Source organism: Motacilla alba, chromosome Z (genome assembly GCF_015832195.1).
Source record: "Motacilla alba alba isolate MOTALB_02 chromosome Z, Motacilla_alba_V1.0_pri, whole genome shotgun sequence".
Taxonomy (NCBI): Eukaryota; Metazoa; Chordata; class Aves; order Passeriformes; family Motacillidae; genus Motacilla; species Motacilla alba.
Window position 1 is genome coordinate 11,061,419 of NC_052046.1, and position 20,266 is coordinate 11,081,684.

Here is a 20,266-nt window from a genome sequence, read left to right on the forward strand (position 1 = left end):
AAGAAAACTGTGTGCGAAAATGGAACTGCTAGAGCACAACCTGAGAATGAAAAGTATAAAGCTGCTGGGGATCCCAGAAATCTCTCTGAAGAGCAGCTGAGTGGATATTTTGCTGAGTTTGAAGGCTAAAATCAGGAGTCTGTGGCTTGCCAGCTCCTGTGTTGCATGATGCAATTGCTTCTTTTCTGTAAGAAAACAGCCATTAAAGAGGCTTGTGTTTTATTAATGTCCTATAGATCGAGGTGTGTATGATTGAAACAAGACTTTTCATGCTATGATGCAAAGATGAAACCTTTATATGAAAACTGCATTGTTTCAGTTTCAGTGGGTTTTTGGTTTTGTTGTTTTTTGACAGTTGTCCTGAAATGCATGCTAACACAGAAGGGGCATGCAGGATTTTTGTCAGAGGGTTCTGTGTGTACTGGGGCAGGGCAGATGCCATCTCATATCAAAATAGAAGGACACGGGCTGTGTGCAGCACTTCACTTTACTGTGGCTGGTGCTAAAGGGGAGAGAGGGGAAAATAATCTCACACAGCTCCTGGTAAATCCATACCTGCCTCTGTCAACTTCTTAAAATCATGCACTGCACTCTAGAAGTTGTTTGCAGACTGAATGTTTTAAAACGCTGAAAACATAATTTTCTCAGCTTGTACTGATGCCAGCTCTGATTTGAAAACAAAGTGCATTTCCTTTCTTCCTCCTAAGATAATTTTTGAACTCTTTTGGCTGCATGTATGCAAGTGACAGGATAATGATATGGAATGCCACCATTATTGAAAAGCCACATTTTTTACAGTTGCTCTTGGGAGTAGGAGAAATGGGTGCAGTGTGAAGCTGTAATTTTTATTTGTTTAAAGAAAATAATAAAAATCCCCAAAGAACTGGTAAGTAGTGATAGTGATTACCTGTAGATGTCTGATTTTCTTTTAAGGCAGTCTGATCTGCCAAACATCGGTACAGCTCCTCCATAACTAAATTACTCATTCTCCCTACATCATATATTATAATCTCCCTACATCAAATATCCCAAATGAGTGACAATATCTTGGTAATGCAGTCAGGAAAAGATGAAGATCCCTTTAACTTTCATAGCAAAACATTCATGGTTTTATTTTAGGTTTAAGGTGAAATTCTACATTCTCCTTATTTTTCACAGACAGATTGCTCTGTGCTGTGTGATGAAACAATGGAAGGCAGCTTTGGTTTTCAACTGGTTTTGTTCCCTGTGCCAGCTGACCAGCCACAAAGTTACCTGCCTGCCTGTGCTGGTGCAAGGAGGAAGCACAACCCAGAGAGGGCTTGCAGAGGACATTTCCCATTTCAGAACTGTTATGGAGCTTTCCCAATCTTTTAATCTGAGGGTGGTAATTTCTCTATTATTAGGTTCGGGGTGTGTCAAAAAGGGCTTACTTTCAAAATTGTTTTAATACTGATAAAATCTCAAGCCTTTCACAGATCAGTAAACCATATTCTTCTACAGTGACTGGTCATAGTGTTACATGTGATGGGAGGCCACACTGGACTTCCTCCTGTGTGACTCTTCATGCACAGAATGTGCTGCTCTAGTGATAACTCATGGCCCTTTCTCCTTCAGGTCCAGTCTTGGTGCTTCTGCTACTCAGCCTATGGTAGAAAGCAATCAAAAGCTGGATATCATCTACTGTGTTTATTTTAGCTGTTGTTATTGAAGGAGGAGTTGAGGCCTTGAGGGATAGCACTGTCAGCTAGGTGCTGCTCCTAAAATATATAAAAGCTCCATTTAGTTCAGAAAGTCAGCCAGATTATCACTAAGTCAATTTGTGGTGGAGATAGCTGGTGAATTGCTTGCCTGTCTGATCTGATAGTAGCAAAGCTTAAATGTGTTCAATTTCTAGTTTCTTTCTTTTATTTAATCAGCAATACAAGGTCTCTATGCAGCTTTGTATCTTTATCATTCGTATTTGTGTGAAGGTATTCGTTTGTGGGGAAACTATACATCATCAAATTGTTGGAAGGCAAGTTAGACTTTTTAAAAGTCAACAAAGGGTTGACATCCATTAGAAAATGAAGAAGAATGATCTGCCTTGGGCAGGGATGTTTTTACTCAAAATAAACCTTGACAATGAGTGCATATGAGTTCTTAGTGTTTTTCAAACATTATTGCACTTAAAATATTTTCAGAGCACTCAGATTGAAATTACAGAGAACAATAGTATTATACGCTCGCATATAAGTTTGACTGGATTCCATGTTTGTCGTAATAGGAAATAGAAAATACAATATTCACTTAGCATCCATAATTCAGCCAAATTCCTTATTGGCTTTGGATTTTAGTAAGTCGCGTGTTGAAGTGCTTTCAGGCCTTGGAGAAAATCTGTGTTAAAGAGAATGTTAATTCTGCCCAGAAAAAACTCTGGAGCATGACCTTGCCAAACAGAAATTGAACCCTCTGATTGGGAGTAATTATTTTGTTTTTTTTCCCCTCTGTTTTTCTTTTCACAAATGATAACTTCTTTGTTAGAAGGTTATTGTCTTAAATTAAGACTTGATATTTATTTTTTCTGATTTTATCATGTTTCTCTTTACTTTTGTGGCACTTCCCCTTGATATATGGACCACCCAGTTGTTTTAAGCCAGCTGTCAAAATACCATTCAGTAAGAGGATTTGCAGGAAGCAGCTCTGCAAATGGTTAAGCAGAGTACCTGAATATAGTAGAGCCGTATTCTTGATGCTAATATGACCCTAGCAATTGCCGTCAGCCACAGTTTTACAAGTCTAACCCCTAAATATGGATTATTTCTGTTCTACTTATGGTGTAATGATTTGTAAAGAAAAGTTTTATGTGAGCTGAGTAGTAAAAATTACAGTCCTTTTTCATTTGAGTTAGACTGACATTTAAATAATTTTTGAAAACACTCATTCTTGGTCTTTTGGCTAAGACTGGCTCTAGCTGAACTTTTCTGCTCTATCTGTCAGATGATGGTTAAAGAAGTCTTCATTCCCTTGCTGGTTTAATATTGTGACCAAAATGTGGAAAAGGTCATTTGCCCTGAATAAGGCATGGGCTTGTTCAGGGCAGATGTGCTTCACCCGTTGACATCTCATATCTCATCTGTAAAAATCTGCTGCTTCAGAGTAGTTTGGGGATGTCATACACAGCTGTGCCCTCTGTTCAGGCAGCAAGCATTATAAAAAGACCCTATCAATGTGGGGTGTTTATTTGAGTAACAATTCAGGTCAAGAAATTTGGGGTCCTGATAAATTGAGGTGATAGCCTTGTAGCTGTTCTTCAGTTGAACCCGAACCTCATGAAATGAGTTCACTCTTACTCTAAAAGTCTGTTTTTTCCAACTGGGCTTTGTATTCTTCACAACTGGCATAATTTTTCACCTTTTCTTGTTAAGTACTGAGTAATTATGAGACCCGTACATTCCCAGTAGGAAAAAGCAGTGTCAGCCTACTGATCTTCCATCTGCTGTGGAGGTGGGTCTTGAACCACTGGGAATAGGAACCTCTGCTCACTGAAACGTCTGGATACAATAAAAAGAGACCATCCCACTCCTCAGGAAGAACAGAAATGTTTTACAGCAATAAAAGTAATCTATCTCAAAACAGTTCAGGCTGGGCTATCAAGATGTGGCTCTAAGTGGCAGTAACAGGCTTATCTAATGTGAAGTGAAAATGAACTAGGTTGTAATGGGATTTTCAGCTGAATGAGAATCCAACCCTCAGTGTGGCTCTTGGTCCAAATGAAGTCTTACATGTTTGTTTTTGTTTACCTAAGTCATTGCACAACCAGGAAATGGGAGGAAACGTTGTTTGCTTTCATATCAAGGAAAGTTTATTCATAGGAGATGCAAGTAAAATGCACCACTCCTTAAGGCGTCCAGATGATGAGAACTCCAGTATTGGGAAACCTGCAAGTTTTGCCTCAAATATTTTAGGAAATTATGTAGCTTGTTAGGAATTATTCTGAAATGAATGTCTACAATCTTCTTTGTTTCAAGAGCCTGCCTTGCTATATAGGATTCCTCTAGGATTTACTACTCAAGTGTTTGGGTTTGGAGTTTTTCTTTGTTTGTTTTGAGTCAGCTGTTTGCTTGTTTGGGGTTTTTTGTTTGTTTTGAGTCAGCTGTTTGCTTGTTTGGGGTTTTTTAACTAAAAAAAAACTTTTAAAAAACCAAACAAAAAACCTGCACAAAAAAACCCCAAACCAAAGCAGGGGCTATTAACTTTAAAATCAGAATTGCTTCTTAAGGGGGAGGGTTTGTCCGACACTAATAGTTTAGCTTAAATATGACTGTTATAGGTTCATTCCATTCTGGAATTGTTCTCTCTATAGAGCAGGACTCTGTTTACTAAATCAGCAGTTAAGTAACCATATCCCCCATTCCCTTCCAATTGCTTTGAGCCTGTTAAGAAAAAATATCTCACTACAGGTTTATGTGAGAGATAGTACCAGAACAAGGATGCAGAGAGGGGACACACAGCAAGCCGTTCTTTGTGAAATAAAACATCTGTGTGTGTGATGACTTGTTGAGAACTGCCATGGGAATTGTTTTCGTTGGTGGGATTCATGTGTTCATAGGAGCATAGCCTGAAAAGAGTTATTTTTCATTTTCTCTGATATTTTTTTGCAGTCAGATTTTACCTAAATAAAACTTCTTTAGCACTTGCGTGTTCATGTTGCATTTGGCACTGTACTACAAAGTCTGTCCATAAAACCTCACTGCCCCAGATTTAGCCAAGTTATTATTATTCAGGTATTTATTATTACTATGAATATTTGTAAAATGTAAGTTAGCCAAGTGTGTGCTTCACAGTCTTCCTAATACATAAGTGAATTTGATTGTGTTTTGTGTTTACACAAATGTATCGGAACATGTTTTGGTATTTTGCTGGTATGTTGTGCTGGCTAAATTAGAGGTGTTGGAATTTGTCAGACTCCTCATGTGTCCCTCCCCCAGTCATTTTCCCAGAGCCTGAGAAAACACTTATTGCAAAGAATGTTTACACAACTTTGCATTGGTCACCAAGTACATGAAGTTTTGATTTTGAATGACTGGAGAACAGACAGCAGCAGCTCTGCTTGTTCTCTTGGACATGTTAACTCTTCAGTTTGTTTATGGCAGTAGAATTCGCAGGATGAACACACAGAACACTTTTATATTTGCAGAGAAAGGTTCAAGGCTTAAGCACTGCCTGTCTCCCATTTGCAATCAGCGTCAGCCAGTGTAGAAGGAAGGACTCCTCCTAGGAAGTGAGGTGGTTGCTGTACTTGATAGACAACTCTGTTCCAGGACTTCTCCTGTTTTGGTTAATGCTCCTCTCTTTGCCAGATGTTGTTTGTAGGTCTCTGCTGAGTTTTCAAGAAGTCTATGGCTTAGAGAAACATGATGTTGTAGTTCACAGACTCTGTCTGAAATAACCATCTCATTCCTGCCTGTTGTTACAAGTTTCCCTGGTTAGCAGGCTAAACTTTCACTGTTAATTTTAACGCTTGAAGGAGGAAGTTGTTCAAAATATAAACTCCAAAATATAGTAGTTGATGTGGCTCCATGATTTATGATGTTTCTTTTACATTCCAGGGGAAAATCCCTTTTACGCAGGGGTGCATAATTTAAAAATTAATACTTCCTTCAAAAGATATTAGAAACCATCCCAGGAATACTGGCTCTTTCAATTTGGTGCATGTTTGATGATGGTTCTAATTTTCCACACACAAAGAAATAGTAATTAGAAGTGTTTTGTCTTTAATTCTTGTTTTACATTACTCCCACTGAAAAACTGCTCTGTGCGCATCAGGCTAATGTTGGTAGGACTCACATGTCCTACCCATGTCTGCCCATATCTGAAAACTTGACAACATTGGCATGTCATGCACCAGGAGAATATAAACTTCTCTGTTTTCAGAAGCTTTCCCTTCATTTTTGCTTCAGGGCAAAATGAAGTCAGCAGCATCTCTGTGGCACTGAATCTTGATAGAAGCTATGAATCTTGATGTGCCCAGCCTGAGGATAAACATAAAATCTCAGATGTAAAAAGGCTTGAATTCAGTATAATTCCTTTGGTTTGTTCTGTAATTACTTCTTAGGTAATTGATGCTTGGAAGCGCATCCTGCCGTGGTGTGGTTCGTAACGTCTGCAGTTTCACACTGTTTAAGCAAGCAGGTGCTTGGGGTGAACAGCAAAACCACAGGTGGAAAAAATACATCTCTGGCACAATCTCCCAGATACTCAGTAGCTTTGATTTCTCCAGGTGATACTCGCAGTAAAGTGTTTTCCCCCATACACGAAGGAAAGATGAGCTTTATAAAGGACAGTGCAGAAGTACAACTTTATGTAGTTTAATTAAGGAAATGTAGATTCATGTTTTAGAGGAACCAAATTTTGTCCACTAAAAGGGGAAAATCTAACTAAATCTGACTAAATCTCACTAAATCTGACTACTCTGACTAAATTGTCTTGAACAAAGTCAGTTATTATGACTGTTTTCTTTATTAATTCCCCAAGCCCAGGCATTCTTTGGGGTTATATTACATCACTAAGGACATAAGTTTAGAAATTGTGTGGGACTAGGTGTACATAAAGTATATGATATGAGCTGATGAGACAGCTGTCTGTGTAAAATCATAGAATCGTGGTGTTGTTCAGGTTGGAAAAGACCTCTGAGATCATTGAGTCCAACCATTAACCCAGCAACCCACATCCACCACTAAACAGTGTTCCCCCACCAATGGCACATCTACCCGTCCCTTAAATATGTACAAGAACCTTCCAGGGATGGTAACACCACCAGCTCCCTGGGCAGCTTTTTCCAGTGCTCGACAACCCTTTCAGTCAACAAATTTTTCCTCATGTCCAATCTAACCTCCCCTGCTGCAACTTGAGGCCATTTCCTCTCATCCTATCCCTAGTTACCTGGGAGAAGAGACCAGCCCCCAGCTGGCTACACCCTCCTGTCAGGCAGCTGTAGAGAATCATAAGGTCCCTCTTGAGCCTCCTTTTCTCCAGACTAAACATCCCAGCTCCCTCAGCTGCTCCTCACAGAACTTGTTCTCAAATCTTTGCCAGCCTCATTACCCTTCTCTGGACATGTTCCAGCACATCAACATCTTTCTTCTAATGAGAGTCCCAAAATGAACACACTATCTGACCTGCAGTATGGAAGTATGACTACAAAGTCTTTCTGATGTGCCATCTCACTTCCAGAGCTGTTATCTTCCTGGGAGGAAATGGAAGGATGCCAAAAGATCTAAGGACAGGGGGGGAAGAACTTGCCAGTATGCAGTTAGTGAATGAAAGAGAAAAGATATTTTAGTAATGATAAAAGTAATGGTAAATGCTCTCTTCCAGTTTTCACCTGGCAGCCACGAAAGGGCATGCAGAGTGCCTCAGGATTATGGTGACACATGGTGCAGATGTGACAGCCCAAGATGGTGCAGGTATGTCTCTCTACACAAGTAGCATGATACACTCAATTTGCTTCTGTAGTTATTGATGTGCAGAGTGAAAGCACAGATTTGACAACTTTGCTTTTCCCCACACACCTTGTAGGAAAAGCAGTTGTAACACTTGCAGTTTTGGGCATATTGGCTTTCCTGCACAGAGAATTCAGAATCTAAAGTCCTTAAAAACTTTTGTCCTAATATTAAAAATTTCTGTATTTGTAGTGGGTTCCAGATACCAAATATTTGCTTGATTTTTTAATTGTTATTTTTAAGTGAAGAAAAAAAAAGATGAAAAATAATTATCCTTCCCCACCTCTTCTTATTATTACAGGTTGCATCAAGATCTTAATTTTTTACTTTCATGTTTATCCAAGCTATTAATCCCATTAACTTTACAGGAGTTGCAGTAAGACATTTCTTCAGGATTATGACACAGTGAAAACAGCTGATACAGGCCAAAACAGAGCTGAGAGCTGTTAAGTATGATGTCTCAGTTCTCAAAAGTCCTGTGCTTAATTACTGCTCTGCTAGGAGAATGATGGGAGCTGAATTTGAAACTGGCAAACTCTTCTCAATAGATTTCAGTTGATTTCACATCTTCAGAATCTGTGTCCAGCAGTTTCTCTAGCTAGCTGAGCCACCTGGATGACTTGTCAGCACTGTCTTTCCAGTAATGATCTGTAATTGCTGGCCTCATGGGTTCTGTTTTGCCACTTATTGCAGCCTGAGGCCATCTCTGTCATATGTAGGTAGGAATCATTTGCCTCTATATATAAAGAAGTGTCTGTGATAGTGGAAGAAGCATTCACAATTTACGTAATGATTAGGGAGTATATATGCCTGGTGCAGACTATAATTCCACACTCATGCTTCACCTTACCTGATGAATTATTGGTCACTTGGGTAGTAAAAGGTTGCCTGCCTACTTCCACCTGAGAGTGTCAGCCCAGTACTCTTTAGTGAAATTCTTCTCTGTGAAAGTCACACCATTTGCAATGAGAGCTTCCTGTCACAAGTGTCTTTGTATTTATTGACGACTAAATCCTGGGTCCTTCTTTTCTTAGTTGCATGGATAATTTCTGCTTTTGCTGTCTTGTCATCAATTTTTCAGATGCTCTGTAAGATGAAGCTGGAGGAGAGACTTCAGTGTTTCATCATAAATCCATAATCAGTAAATCATCATGAATTCAGTGAAGAGTAGATCTGTGTTTGATAGGGAATAGGAAATCTGTGAGGTGCAAACCAAAGTAGGCCTGTGTTTGAGTCTTCGATGTGTACTTTGTTGGTGACACAAACTTAATATAGTTGTAGATGGTGAATTTGGCAGGCTTTGTTCTTGATGCTGGGTATGTTTTCATTGTCAAAGAGCAAAAATCATGACACCAACAGACATCCATATGCAAGGGAGGCTGTGTAATACTGGAAAATTGTTTTCTAAGAAACAAGACATAATGTACAATCTTAGACTTGTTTCTTCATAGGTGTAGTCTGACACAATGTTTGTGTCATGCCTTTATATGAATGAATACTTTAAGATTATTCTGTTACTTGCCTGAACAACAGGTAGTAAAGACATTCTGCTCAATGTAGGTTTTACTGTATTTTCTCTACGTTTACTTTTTATGTGTTGTGATAGGAACAAGACAGATAATTCAAGATTTTGCCTTTGTCATGGAAGGTTTTATTCTTGTGCTTTGGCATGATTGAATAATTAATTTACTTTGCTTTTATTCTTTTAGGGCACAGTGCTTTACATCTTGCAGCAAAGAACAGCCACCCTGATTGCATTAGGCGGTTACTTCAGGTAAAAGAAAACTCAAATTAATTTTGATTTTTGAAATTTCCTTTTGCTTTCATTAGACTCATTTTGTGCTAATAATCTGCACCACTTGTCTATACTGTTCTATCTCCTTGGCATCCAGAGGCGCGCATCAAGAGTTTAAACATTAAGAGTTTAAACATTAAGACCTTTCAGGCACTGTGAATGGATGATAGAAAACAGTGTATCTTCCATGAGTGGTCTGCAAATAGTTTTCCATGTCCAGCTGCTCTGACATAGCTTGGTTGGGTTTCAAGTAGGTTGTAGCTTCAGTTTAACTTCCTGTGTTTTGTCTGTGTGGTTGGACGACTTGGAATTAGGTGGATTAAGAGTTACAGGGGAAAAGGTTTTTCACTTCTGTGGGGATTCTGATAATGTTCCACTGGAATGCTCTCTGTCTGTTCACCATAGAAACATTTTCAAGTTTAAAGTAAAAAAGAGACAAAAACAAAGTAGTTTAGATCCAAAAATAATATGGAAATAATCAAATCTTCAATGAAATGAGGTAAAAGGACAGTTAAGGGCTAGAAAGGGAGTTGAAAGAATGGAGAGAGAAAATAAGAAAAACAAAAGTGGAGATGAGCAGAAGAGTCTCATTCTGTTGAAGATGAGTGTTAGTAAGCAAAGAAGTTGTCCATCTCACTTCCATTTCAGAAATATAGGTAAGTTTTCATGGTGGTGATCAGAGAAACAGAACAGATTTTTCTAAGTTTGGAGTTATCAGATCTCAGATAAAATAATGAATACAGACTGAGAATACAGATGAAGTAATGATTAACAAACACTTGAACACGATGGTGCAGAAAGAGAACATATCCTATATCCCGACCTCCAGATTGTTTTTCCCTGGTTGCCTCAGGGCTCTCCAGCTGTCCAGTGAATGACCTCTGTCAGCGTCTCTGACAACACAGGGTCCAGTTTCACTGATTCCCACCTCCACACCGCTTGCAAGCAGTCTGCCCGGCGGGCGGGAAGGGTTATCCTCAGCCACGATCCACGTCGCCATCAGGCCGTCACTGCTGGCATCGCAGGCAGCGCCACTCCGAGCCAACCGTGGAGCTGCTGCCCTTCCACCTGCCTGCTGCTACCACACACTGCTTTTGTTGATGTTTTTCTACTTTCATTTCAATACGCGGGTTTATAAATACATTCCTAAGTGCAGACCTGTTGGTCATATCCTCCAGTAATTCATGCTCTTAGGATTATCTTCTGTGGACCAAAGTGTGTGTGCAAGGAATGTCTAAATGGTGTTGAGCCAAAAGGGGCTGAGTAATTATTTTACACGGGCAGAATCATGACATTTTTGTTACAGGTTGTAATGGTCTATGTGATCCTGTTCTCCTAGATTATCACAGGTGTGCTAGAGACAGTGCTGCATGTAAAAGTCAAAAGTTAATGTTTGTTTTCTAGAAACGAAAGCAACCAACTGTCCAATGAAAAGCTTTGAAACTTGTGAAGGGTTTAGAGAGCCAGTCCTGTAAGGAGCAGCTGAGGGAGCTGGTGGCGTTTAGCCGGGGGAAAAGGAGGCCTAGGATAGACCATATCACAATGAGAAAAGAGGAAATGGCCTCAAGTTGCACACAGGGAGCTTTAAGTTGGATATTAGGAAAATTTCTTCACCTGGAGGGATTTAAGAGATGTGTAGATGTGAGACATGTCTCAGTGATTAACTTGGCAGTACTGGGTTAATAGTTGGATTTGATGATCATGATGACTATTTCCAACCAAAATGAACCTAGGTTTCTATAATACTCTCTCTTTGCTGTAACTGAAACAAAAATCTTCTGTGCCAAAATGAGCCTTGATAAGGATTTGAATTATTTTTTCAGTACTATTTATTGCTTTGAAGTCTAGATTAATCAGTAGCATCTGATAATTGTAGTACAACAGCATGTAACTGGATTGTTGGTGCTTATTTTTAAAATGCTAATGAATCCTTATTGCATTTGACAGTGGGCCCATGGGAACCTCATGAACTTTAACGCGGCCAAGTGCTGGTGCTGCACCTCGGTCAGCCCAGAGAGCCAAACATGTCCTGGGCTGCATCCAGAGCCCCGTGGGCAGCAGGGGAGGGAGGGGATTCTGCCCCTCTGCTCTGCTCTGCTGAGACCCACCTGGAGCACTGCATCCAGCCCTGGGCTCCCAGCACAGGAGGGACAGGGACCTGCTGGAGCCAGCACAGAACAGGGTGATCAGAGTGATGCCTTGAGAGGCTACCTAGAACAGAGGTTGGACAGTGTTAAAGGAATAAAGTAGGTATTTATTAGAAAGGCCTTCAAAGGATACATCTTGGGCAGTACAAGAGCCTGGCTGAGGCCAGGCTACACCCAAGATGGACAATAAAAGTTTTCACTTTTATAAGTTTTGGTTCATTTATGTATTGGGGTTAATTGTCCCATTACAGCTTCAGGTTATGAAGTCCCATCCTCCCAGATTGCTCTCCTCAATTTGCTGTTGTTTGTACTTTTTGGGCCTGAAGCTGCAACAGTGTCCTTGGACACCTTGGACACCTTGGAAATCCTTGGAATAGGATTGTTTTGTCTAACTTAACTGTGAAAAGAACTTGCTAACACTTTATATGGAGTTCAGAGTTATGAACTAATGCAGCACAGATTCTGGATAATATGAAAGCTAAAACCTAAGGCAGCAAGGGGGATGGGGCACGTCTGCTGTGAGGAAAGGCTGAGACTGTGGTGTTTAGCCTGGAGAAGAGAAGAGTCCCAGGAGACCTTAGAGCTGCTTTTTGGTGTCTAAAGGGGCCACACAAGAAAACCAAAGAGGGAACTTTTACATGGGTATGTTGTGATAGGACAAGTGGCAACGGCTCAAACTGCAGGAGGGTAGTTTAGATTTGGTATTAGGAAGAAATTCTTTATTGTGAGGCAGTGGCACAGGTTGCCTAGAGAAGCTGTGTATGCCCCATCCCTGGCAGTGTTCAAGGCCATGCTGGATGGGGCATTGAGCAACCTGGTCTAGTGGAATGTGTCCCTGCCCATGGCAGGGAGTTGGAACAAGATGATCTTTAAGGTCTCTTCTAATCCAAATCTTGGCATGGTTTTATGAAATGCAAGACAAATTGCTTTAGGACATGGTTGCTTTAGCTTTTACGCTAATGTTAAAAAGAAAAAAAAATCTGAGGCAAAGGAGAGATTTTATTTACTGATCTATTTATTACATTATTTATTTATTTATGTATTTATTTTATTTACTGACTTAAATCATTCTGAAACCATAACATTTTTTAGGGACAGTTCTCTTAACCATGAGGATTTCCTATGGCTTCAATATAAGTTGGTGTAAAGACAGGAAATACCAGATTGGTAGAGAGAGAGGCTGTACCTTCCTTCAGTGTTCTTCTCTGAAGCAGCACGTGAATCTTTTTGCAAAGATATTAAGCACTCTGTCTATATAAAACATATGTTTTATTTTGTATTTGTATTTCTCTAATTGCTTTTTTTCCTTTTCCATATCGAATTGTGCAGAGTAAATGCCCAGCTGACAGCACTGACAATTCTGGGAAAACAGCTTTACATTATGCAGGTAACTTCTTTGATGAAAGTCTGTGCTATATGGTTGTGCTTGATATTCCTAGCTTATCAGCCTAGAATTTCTTTTTGTACCCCACTGTAATACTGCACAAATTTTGAAATTGGGGTTTAATGGACTTTCACAATTGTCTTGTTTTTTTAATTTAATTTTATTTTGTTTTAGCTGCATGTGGGTGTCTTCAGGCAGTTCAACTCCTGTGTGAGCACAAATGTCCCATTAACATCAAAGATTTGGTACGTACCTCCTCTCCTGTGTGTACTGCAGATACTTCAGAGCTTTTATCACCCTCATTCCATGCCTTACCACGCTCCATCTCGGGTGCAGAAGTTCAAAGCAATGCTGTGCTCACACCTTCAGGGTTTCTCTGCTGGAGGAAGTTCCTTTTGCAGCTTGCCATTGCAGAGGTGTGGAAGCACTTCACAATCTGATACCATAGTGGCAGGATTTGCTGATTTTTGGGACATTGCCACAGGTAGATAGAATCAATTCTTACACGTTCAAAACAATTAAAAGTGTTTCCATTGTCCCTAGGAGGCTTTGGAAAAGGCCCAGTATGTGGCCAAGGGCTGCAAAATGCTCACAAAGCCCAATCAGAGCGTGATATGCCTGAGGGGAACAAATGTACCTCACATATTCCAAAGGTTCAGAGACACTACTGTGAAGTGTCTACAACCAACCAGGTCTGGTTTTGGGAATGATAAAACTGCCTGATAGAAAACCTAATAACAAAAGGAAGGGATCTGTGAAGCATAGGCCAGGCAGGAAGTGATAAAGATACTCAAACTTGTTTGGTTTTGGCACAGACATAGACATCTGATCTAAGATTTCAGGAGATGCATTTTAAAAGCATAAAAGGTTTGTTCAGTCTTAAGGCTGTAAGAGTATCTTAAAAATGTCCTGAGCTACATCATGCCCAGGTATAGGAGAGACCAGCCTCAGAGGTGCATGACAAAATGATAAGGAATGGTCAGAATTTGGGTAGTGGACCTAATTGGGAAATTCCAGTTAGCTACTAGTAAAAAAATAACCTCACCTTGAAGGTGGTCAAACACTGGAACTGGTACTTAAAGCTGTGTCTTTACCTTTGGAGATGCTTAAAAAATGTGAATGGACAAGTCTCTGAGCAGTGTGCTGAAACTTGAAGTTTGCCTAGCTTTGGATTAAGGAAGAAGTGGGAGAAACCCCAGATGCCTCTAAAGGTGTCTTCCAACTGTGTTATTCCATGACTTAATGAAATTTTGTATTTTTGCCCAATACTTAGTTAAAATTACCATTTTTTGTTGTGGAGCTATGGAAAGTTATTTTGTAGTTTCAAAATAATTGTGTTTTAGCATTGAGCAAACAGCGAAGAGAGTACAAAAGCAAGTTCCTACTCCCTGTGTTTTGCATCATCCCCAACAGACAAGAAAGGAATTATAACACACTCAGTTATGTTTACAGTACCCAGATGCTAATAGCACCTCATTTTTGGTATGTAAAGGTAAAATTTGTAGTTGACTTTAAATCTCAGTGTGCCTTTGTAAGTGGATGGAATACTGTTCATAGTTTCTTTATATGCATTTCTAGGATGGGAACATACCTCTGCTGCTTGCAGTACAAAATGGTCATACAGAAGTCTGCAAATACCTCCTTGATCATGGAGCAGACATCAACACGAGGGATAAAAATGGAAGGTACAGCATGTTAACATGTTGATTCTTCACCAAAGCTGACTGTCAAATGAAGATTTCTTCTCAAATCCTTCCCAAAATAGTTGATGTTAGGTGAAATAATACTTTCTATACTAGACAGCATATCCTGATTGCTGAGAAGGCTTACAGAATTCTGACTGAAGTAAAAGATGAAGCAGAAACTGTGTGGCTATGAAACTAATCTGCCTGTAAGATTTCCCTTGGGATACCGGAGCATTTAAATGATTCCTGTACAAATATGATTGATAGCACTCACCCACACATCACTTTCTAAGTTTCCAGTTTAAAATGCTGCTCTCTTCTTGGAATGAGTTAATACCTCCAATTTAAATCGTTAAAACTGCTACTTGTGAGTAAAATCTGTGAGGCTTGCTTTTTCTGCCATAACGCAGCTACAGCAGCAAGAAAACAAATGCAGTAAATCTCTATTGTGGAGATGCTGTTTTTTTAAGAAGGTGCCAATTAGAGATTTTTCTGGATTAAAAGACAGTGCATGTATCAGACAACTTCTTGAAAAGCAACATCCTTGTAGTAAAAAATGTGCTTGTTCTGATGATACTGACAAAGATCAAGAGTCTTAGAAAATTATGGACTGTTTTATGAACAGCTGGTTCAATTGTGGAGGTAAAGTAGGATACTGACGAGACTTTGCACTTACACTTCATATCAATTTTGATTATTTTGTGTGACACAATGCTGATTCTGTTCTCTGGTGGTACCTGTGAATTTGAGACTGGGCCCTAACTTGTTTTTTTATCAATCCAAAGTTCATTAGAGTGCTCTTTATTTCCAGTTGTCTGAAGAAAACCCCTTTGTTTTCTGTCAGTTTTCATGGCCTCATTGGTGCTTTGCACCTGTGGTGCTGCACACTCTGGGGCCTCTGCCTTCCTCTCACTCTCCTAGTGTTTAATCAGCAGACAGTGTTAAGACTTTCTGCTTTAATTGGATGAAGGAGTTTCTGTCACCAATAGGACTCCCATTTTTGTATTTTTTTTAAGATAGTACTGAATGTAGAAGCAACAAAAAACTGTAACATGGAATGTGCTGGTTTACTTCCTGCTTGAATTGTGGTGAGGGGAGTGACTAATTCTGCATCTCATGTTCACAGAAGTAGTTAAGATTTTACTGAAACAGGAGAAACCTCACTGGGAGAAGAAAGGGATAACCTTGGAAAATGGCATCTCCAGATTCCTATCATGTCCAGACTAAGTGAATTATTTTGGTAATCTAAAACCATCCCTGTGACTCTGGAGGTGTTATCCAAGTTATCACTCACCACTACTTTTAGCACAGTACTGCAACACCATCACTTTTCCAAGTGACTCACCCATTACAGAGAGTATGTTTAATTCATTAGTGAAACTGTTGTCTTAATAGTTAGCAAATATTATCACTATTATCACTGAAAAGTAGTAACTTTTCAGCATTGTATCTGCACTGAGGAATGTATTTAGCAATAAACTTGGCCAACCTATAAGACATGTTTTCAGGCTGAGAAAGGAGAACTGTTCCTGAGCAGGAAGGCAGTATTAGAACATGCTTGAAAGGTGAGGTTTTCTGTGTGTTTGTGATTATTCTGTATGTCTTTTATGATGCCTTCAAACAATTGAGAGAAGCAAATACATGTAGGATAAGATTCCTTCTGTATGCTATGCTTACTCTAGGAGCTGTCTCTGTGCAGCTGCCCTGTGTAGGACAGGGAATTGCTTGTGCTGACATGAACTCCTTTTTTCCTTTTTTCAGGCTGCCAGTAGCACAGGGTTTGAGGTCAAACTCATCTCTTGGACTCACTGAAGATCTTTTAGATTTAATTATCTTTTTGACTGAAATCTGTTTGTCTATTTTGTCTTGATCGCAACATGTGGAGGAGAGCAGGAATGAAATAAAGGTTTTCATGTTGTACCACCACTGTAATCAGAACGTAGCAGTGAGGTTTGTTTGTCTGACTTCACCCTGCAGCCATTTCTATCTATGACTTTCCTCTCAGCCTCAGGAAGCCATATTTAGAAATGTTTGCAGACCTGTATTTGCAGCTGGAATGTATGAGGAAGAGGAGGAAGAGCTGGCAAGTGTTTGTAAGGAGAAAGAGAAGTCACATTTATGTACCAATAAACATGCTAATGGAATTTTGGACTTTATTGCACGATAACAGTCACAATATTTTTTTTCTCTGAAGAAATGAACTGCTAAAGAGAATGCCTTGACACTTGCTGTTTGTGTTTTGGGTTTTTTTTTTCTCTTTTTCAGAACTGCTTTGATGATGGCTTGTGAAGCTAGTAGCCTTAACATGGTGGAAGCTTTCCTTAGGAGAGGTGCAGATGTCAATTTAGTAGATGTCTTTGGACAGAATGCTCTGCATTACGCCAAGCTCTCTGAGAACACAGGGATCCAGAACCTCCTGTCTTCAAAGATATTGCAGGACCTGGGTATGTGAGAGAGGCTGACCTGCAGTTTGTCACTTCTTGATTTAGCACTGAGCAAATTTACTTGAAAATGTAGCTTGAAATGTTGCAAAAACCATTTTCAAGATTATCTGGCTGAGACTTCCCAAAAACTCTTTGCCGTAGAGTAATATTTAGCATGGGATAAAACCCTGAGCAGGCCAAATATTTAGCATGGGATAAAACCCTGAGCAGGCCAAAAAGAGGTGTTTTGGAGAAAGACAAGTTGATGTAGCAGCATTGTGAAATTCTGCATACACTTTGGAATGGATTCTCTTTTATACATGGAACACTTCAGTAGAGGGGTTGGAGAAGGAACTAAAGCAGGCAGAGCATTTTATGGTCAAACTGCAATGGACTTCTGTAGTAGGAAACTTAATGCATAAGAATGGTGCAAGACCAGAATAAGAATTGTCATAATTCTTCAGATTTTGTCTCAAAATGAAACCAGACAGTAGCAGAGAAAGAATGTGATTGAAATGGAATTTGCAAATTGTATTTTTCAGGTTTCAGACAGGAACTCAAAAACTAAACCATTTATCTATGGTATGGGAAGCAGAGCAGAGAGGTGGGTTAAAATAGAAAGTAATTCTTCTTTTAATAACTTCTCTTTATTTCACTTCTTTTCTGCTCCACAGAGGCAAAGTCTCCAACAAAAGCGAAGCAGGTATTTGTCCTTTTGGTTTTGAAATTACTCTGACTCTCTAGACTTGTAACGTAACAAAAAACAGTAACGGAAGCACTAGTAAGTGTCATTGTGAGATGGGTTGCCATGACTACTATGTAATGGAAAAGGTTTTTCTTGCTTAGGTAAGAAATGTTTTTCAGGAACACTACTTTTAGACTTGCCTTCTCTGTGTAACAGCAGCAGCACCCTTGGGGAGGGGAGGAAAGGAGAGCAAGTGTATATGTGCATGTGTGCTGGGATGATTCCTGCTTTCCTCGTGTGTAGTGCAGGAGCTTGGCTCTTTGAATTGCAGACAAGAGGATCTAGAGAAATTCTCTCTTTCTAAAACATAAAATTAAAGGTTATCCCTGGTTTTGCTGGAGACCCCTTCCTGTGAGAATCACAGCAGATTTAGGCAATTAAATTAGTTTCTTACATTTTTTATTTAGTGTCATATCTTGGGGTGCCAGTAGACCTTGTGGACCTGCTGGTGGCTGGGCAGTAGACAAGGGTGCAATGCATTGGTCATTCCTTCTCTGAGTGCAGAGGTGGGTTTTTTGGGGGGCTCAGGCAGAAGCTGGTGGAGAGGAAAGATGGTAGCTGTGAAGAATAGCATGACTGGGCTGTGTGTGAATGAAGTGTTTTAAGGTCACTGGTGCTAAACCTATTGTCAGCTTCTGCTTTTTCACTAAATCTTGTTTGTTTTCACTGAAGCATGGTATACAAGGGAGCAGATTCTTATTGTCAGGCATGTTTAATATCTTTGTGTTGGTAGAGATGTGGTCTTTACCCAGGGGAAAAAAGGCACTGCATGAGCTGCTAAAGTTGATATTAATGTGGGATTTATTTTTTTTATTTATTTTTTTATAAAACAACTTGCTCAGACTTTACTAACCAAACTAACAAACCTACCTTTTCTGGCTGGTGAAACTTTCAGCATGATCAAGGCTCTAAATTAAGTTCAGAAAGAAGTGGAACTCCAAAAAAACGCAAAGCCCCACCTCCTCCTATCAGTCCTATTCAGGTAAAGAAATGACCAATTTTGAGATGCTTTTAGGGGATATAAAGCATATTGAACATTATTAGAGTTATGTGGGCAGGATTTTCTCTGTTCACTGTTATTTTATATGCCTGTCTTACCATGAGTGCTTTTCCTGACATTAGGATGACACCATGAAAGCTCATGTTGCTTACATTAACTAAGCAAAATTGCTTAAAATACAGCATGGTCCAAGATACAACTTGGTACAAACAAGGTACAAATTTTACTGTACAATTGCTTCTTCCAGCTAAAGTTGTTGTCCTTTTTGGTGATTCCAATAAGTAAATGATGAGCTCTTTATATTTTAGTTATACACATATATGGATAAATATTATTATGGGCATATATGCATATCAAAAAAATCCCAGACTTATCTGTGTTTTGATACCATTTAGGTCTATTTGATAGTTAGGTTTAATCTTAAACCAGAATATAATCTGTGTAATAATGATTCAGAAGCGCACTAAACAATTAGGTCTGTTCTCTGAAAGTAATCTAGAATTGTGACTTATATTAGTGCAGGTAAAAGTACTCTTTAATACATGTATATATACATATATACATAAATATATATATAGAGGCATGTTAGAGAGGTACCTGTGTGTGCATGTATGTATACATACCTATTTGTATAAAATTTTTTACAGGTTAATGATTTGTCCTCTCCACACTCATCAACTTCAACTCCCATGACTGGAAAAGGGCAGGCTTTCTTTGCTGATCAAGTGTGCAAGGTATCAGTGTTCCCTTGTTATGAGCTTAGGGAAGGAAAATACACAATCTGTTTTGCTTGATGTTCTATTTTGATGACCACAGAGTCTCCTGTGACTTAATTAGCTGCATTTCAGGAACAAAAATGAATCCAAATCTATTTCAATGGAATTCATAAAACAAGTGCAAAGATTACTTTAATGTGTGAAAAATATGTACATATAAATAGTCATAGGTGAGTTAGTGTTTAGAAGTATGGTTGTGAAAGTATTACTGTTCCAAGAGTTCAATTTCTAATATCAGCAAAGTGCATGGAATCGGTGCAAAAAGAGACCATTTTACCAAAAGATGTCAGTGAAAGGTTTGAGTATGTTCTGTCTAATCTTTACCTTGTGTTGCTAAAGATTTTTAAGCACATGTCAGTATGTTGCTACTACTCATCACAGGGTTTGCAGTCTTCCAAACTATTTACAAGATAGTTGCCTGTGTTTCATTAGTATTTAATGGGAATTGGGCAATGGAGCTTGAATGGCTCCAGCACACTTTGAAATAGTGGCCACATGCTACAATTAAACAAGACCTCAGAAATAAAAGACATTCACTTGGACAGGCTTTATCCAGCAGAATCTATACTATCTATAGTTTTTCTTGCTGAACTGTCCAGCTTTACATCTGCTTTCTGTGAAAATGTTTTCTTTTGATGTCTTAGCAGGAGGAATTCAGCTCCTTGCACAGGGATAATAAAGACAGACTGAGTGACAGCACAACAGGTATACAATTAATCCTTATCTCATTAGGTGTTTTAGGTGGCATGAAATGCTGAAAACCTCTGTAACTTTCTACTTGGAAGATCAGACACACTAAGTATTGAGAGTGACATTTTGTAATTCCACAAGCAGCTTCCCACCAAAAC

The 20,266-nt window shown here is 39.2% G+C and overlaps 1 protein-coding gene across 3 annotated transcripts in view; it reads left to right on the forward strand.

Moving 5' to 3' along the window:
• RAI14 (retinoic acid induced 14) overlaps positions 1-20,266 on the forward strand; it is an 84,743-nt gene that overhangs the window by 56,988 nt on the left and 7,489 nt on the right. For 2 of the 3 annotated variants that reach the window (XM_038123564.1, XM_038123565.1), the window contains exons 4-13: positions 7,339-7,427; positions 9,173-9,237; positions 12,735-12,792; positions 12,964-13,034; positions 14,368-14,474; positions 16,740-16,918; positions 17,572-17,600; positions 18,538-18,624; positions 19,290-19,376; positions 20,063-20,123. In XM_038123564.1, the coding sequence (XP_037979492.1) occupies positions 7,339-7,427; positions 9,173-9,237; positions 12,735-12,792; positions 12,964-13,034; positions 14,368-14,474; positions 16,740-16,918; positions 17,572-17,600; positions 18,538-18,624; positions 19,290-19,376; positions 20,063-20,123 (833 nt within the window). The remainder of the gene's footprint in view (positions 1-7,338; positions 7,428-9,172; positions 9,238-12,734; positions 12,793-12,963; positions 13,035-14,367; positions 14,475-16,739; positions 16,919-17,571; positions 17,601-18,537; positions 18,625-19,289; positions 19,377-20,062; positions 20,124-20,266) is intronic. The other variant, XM_038123566.1, reaches the window with a different exon arrangement.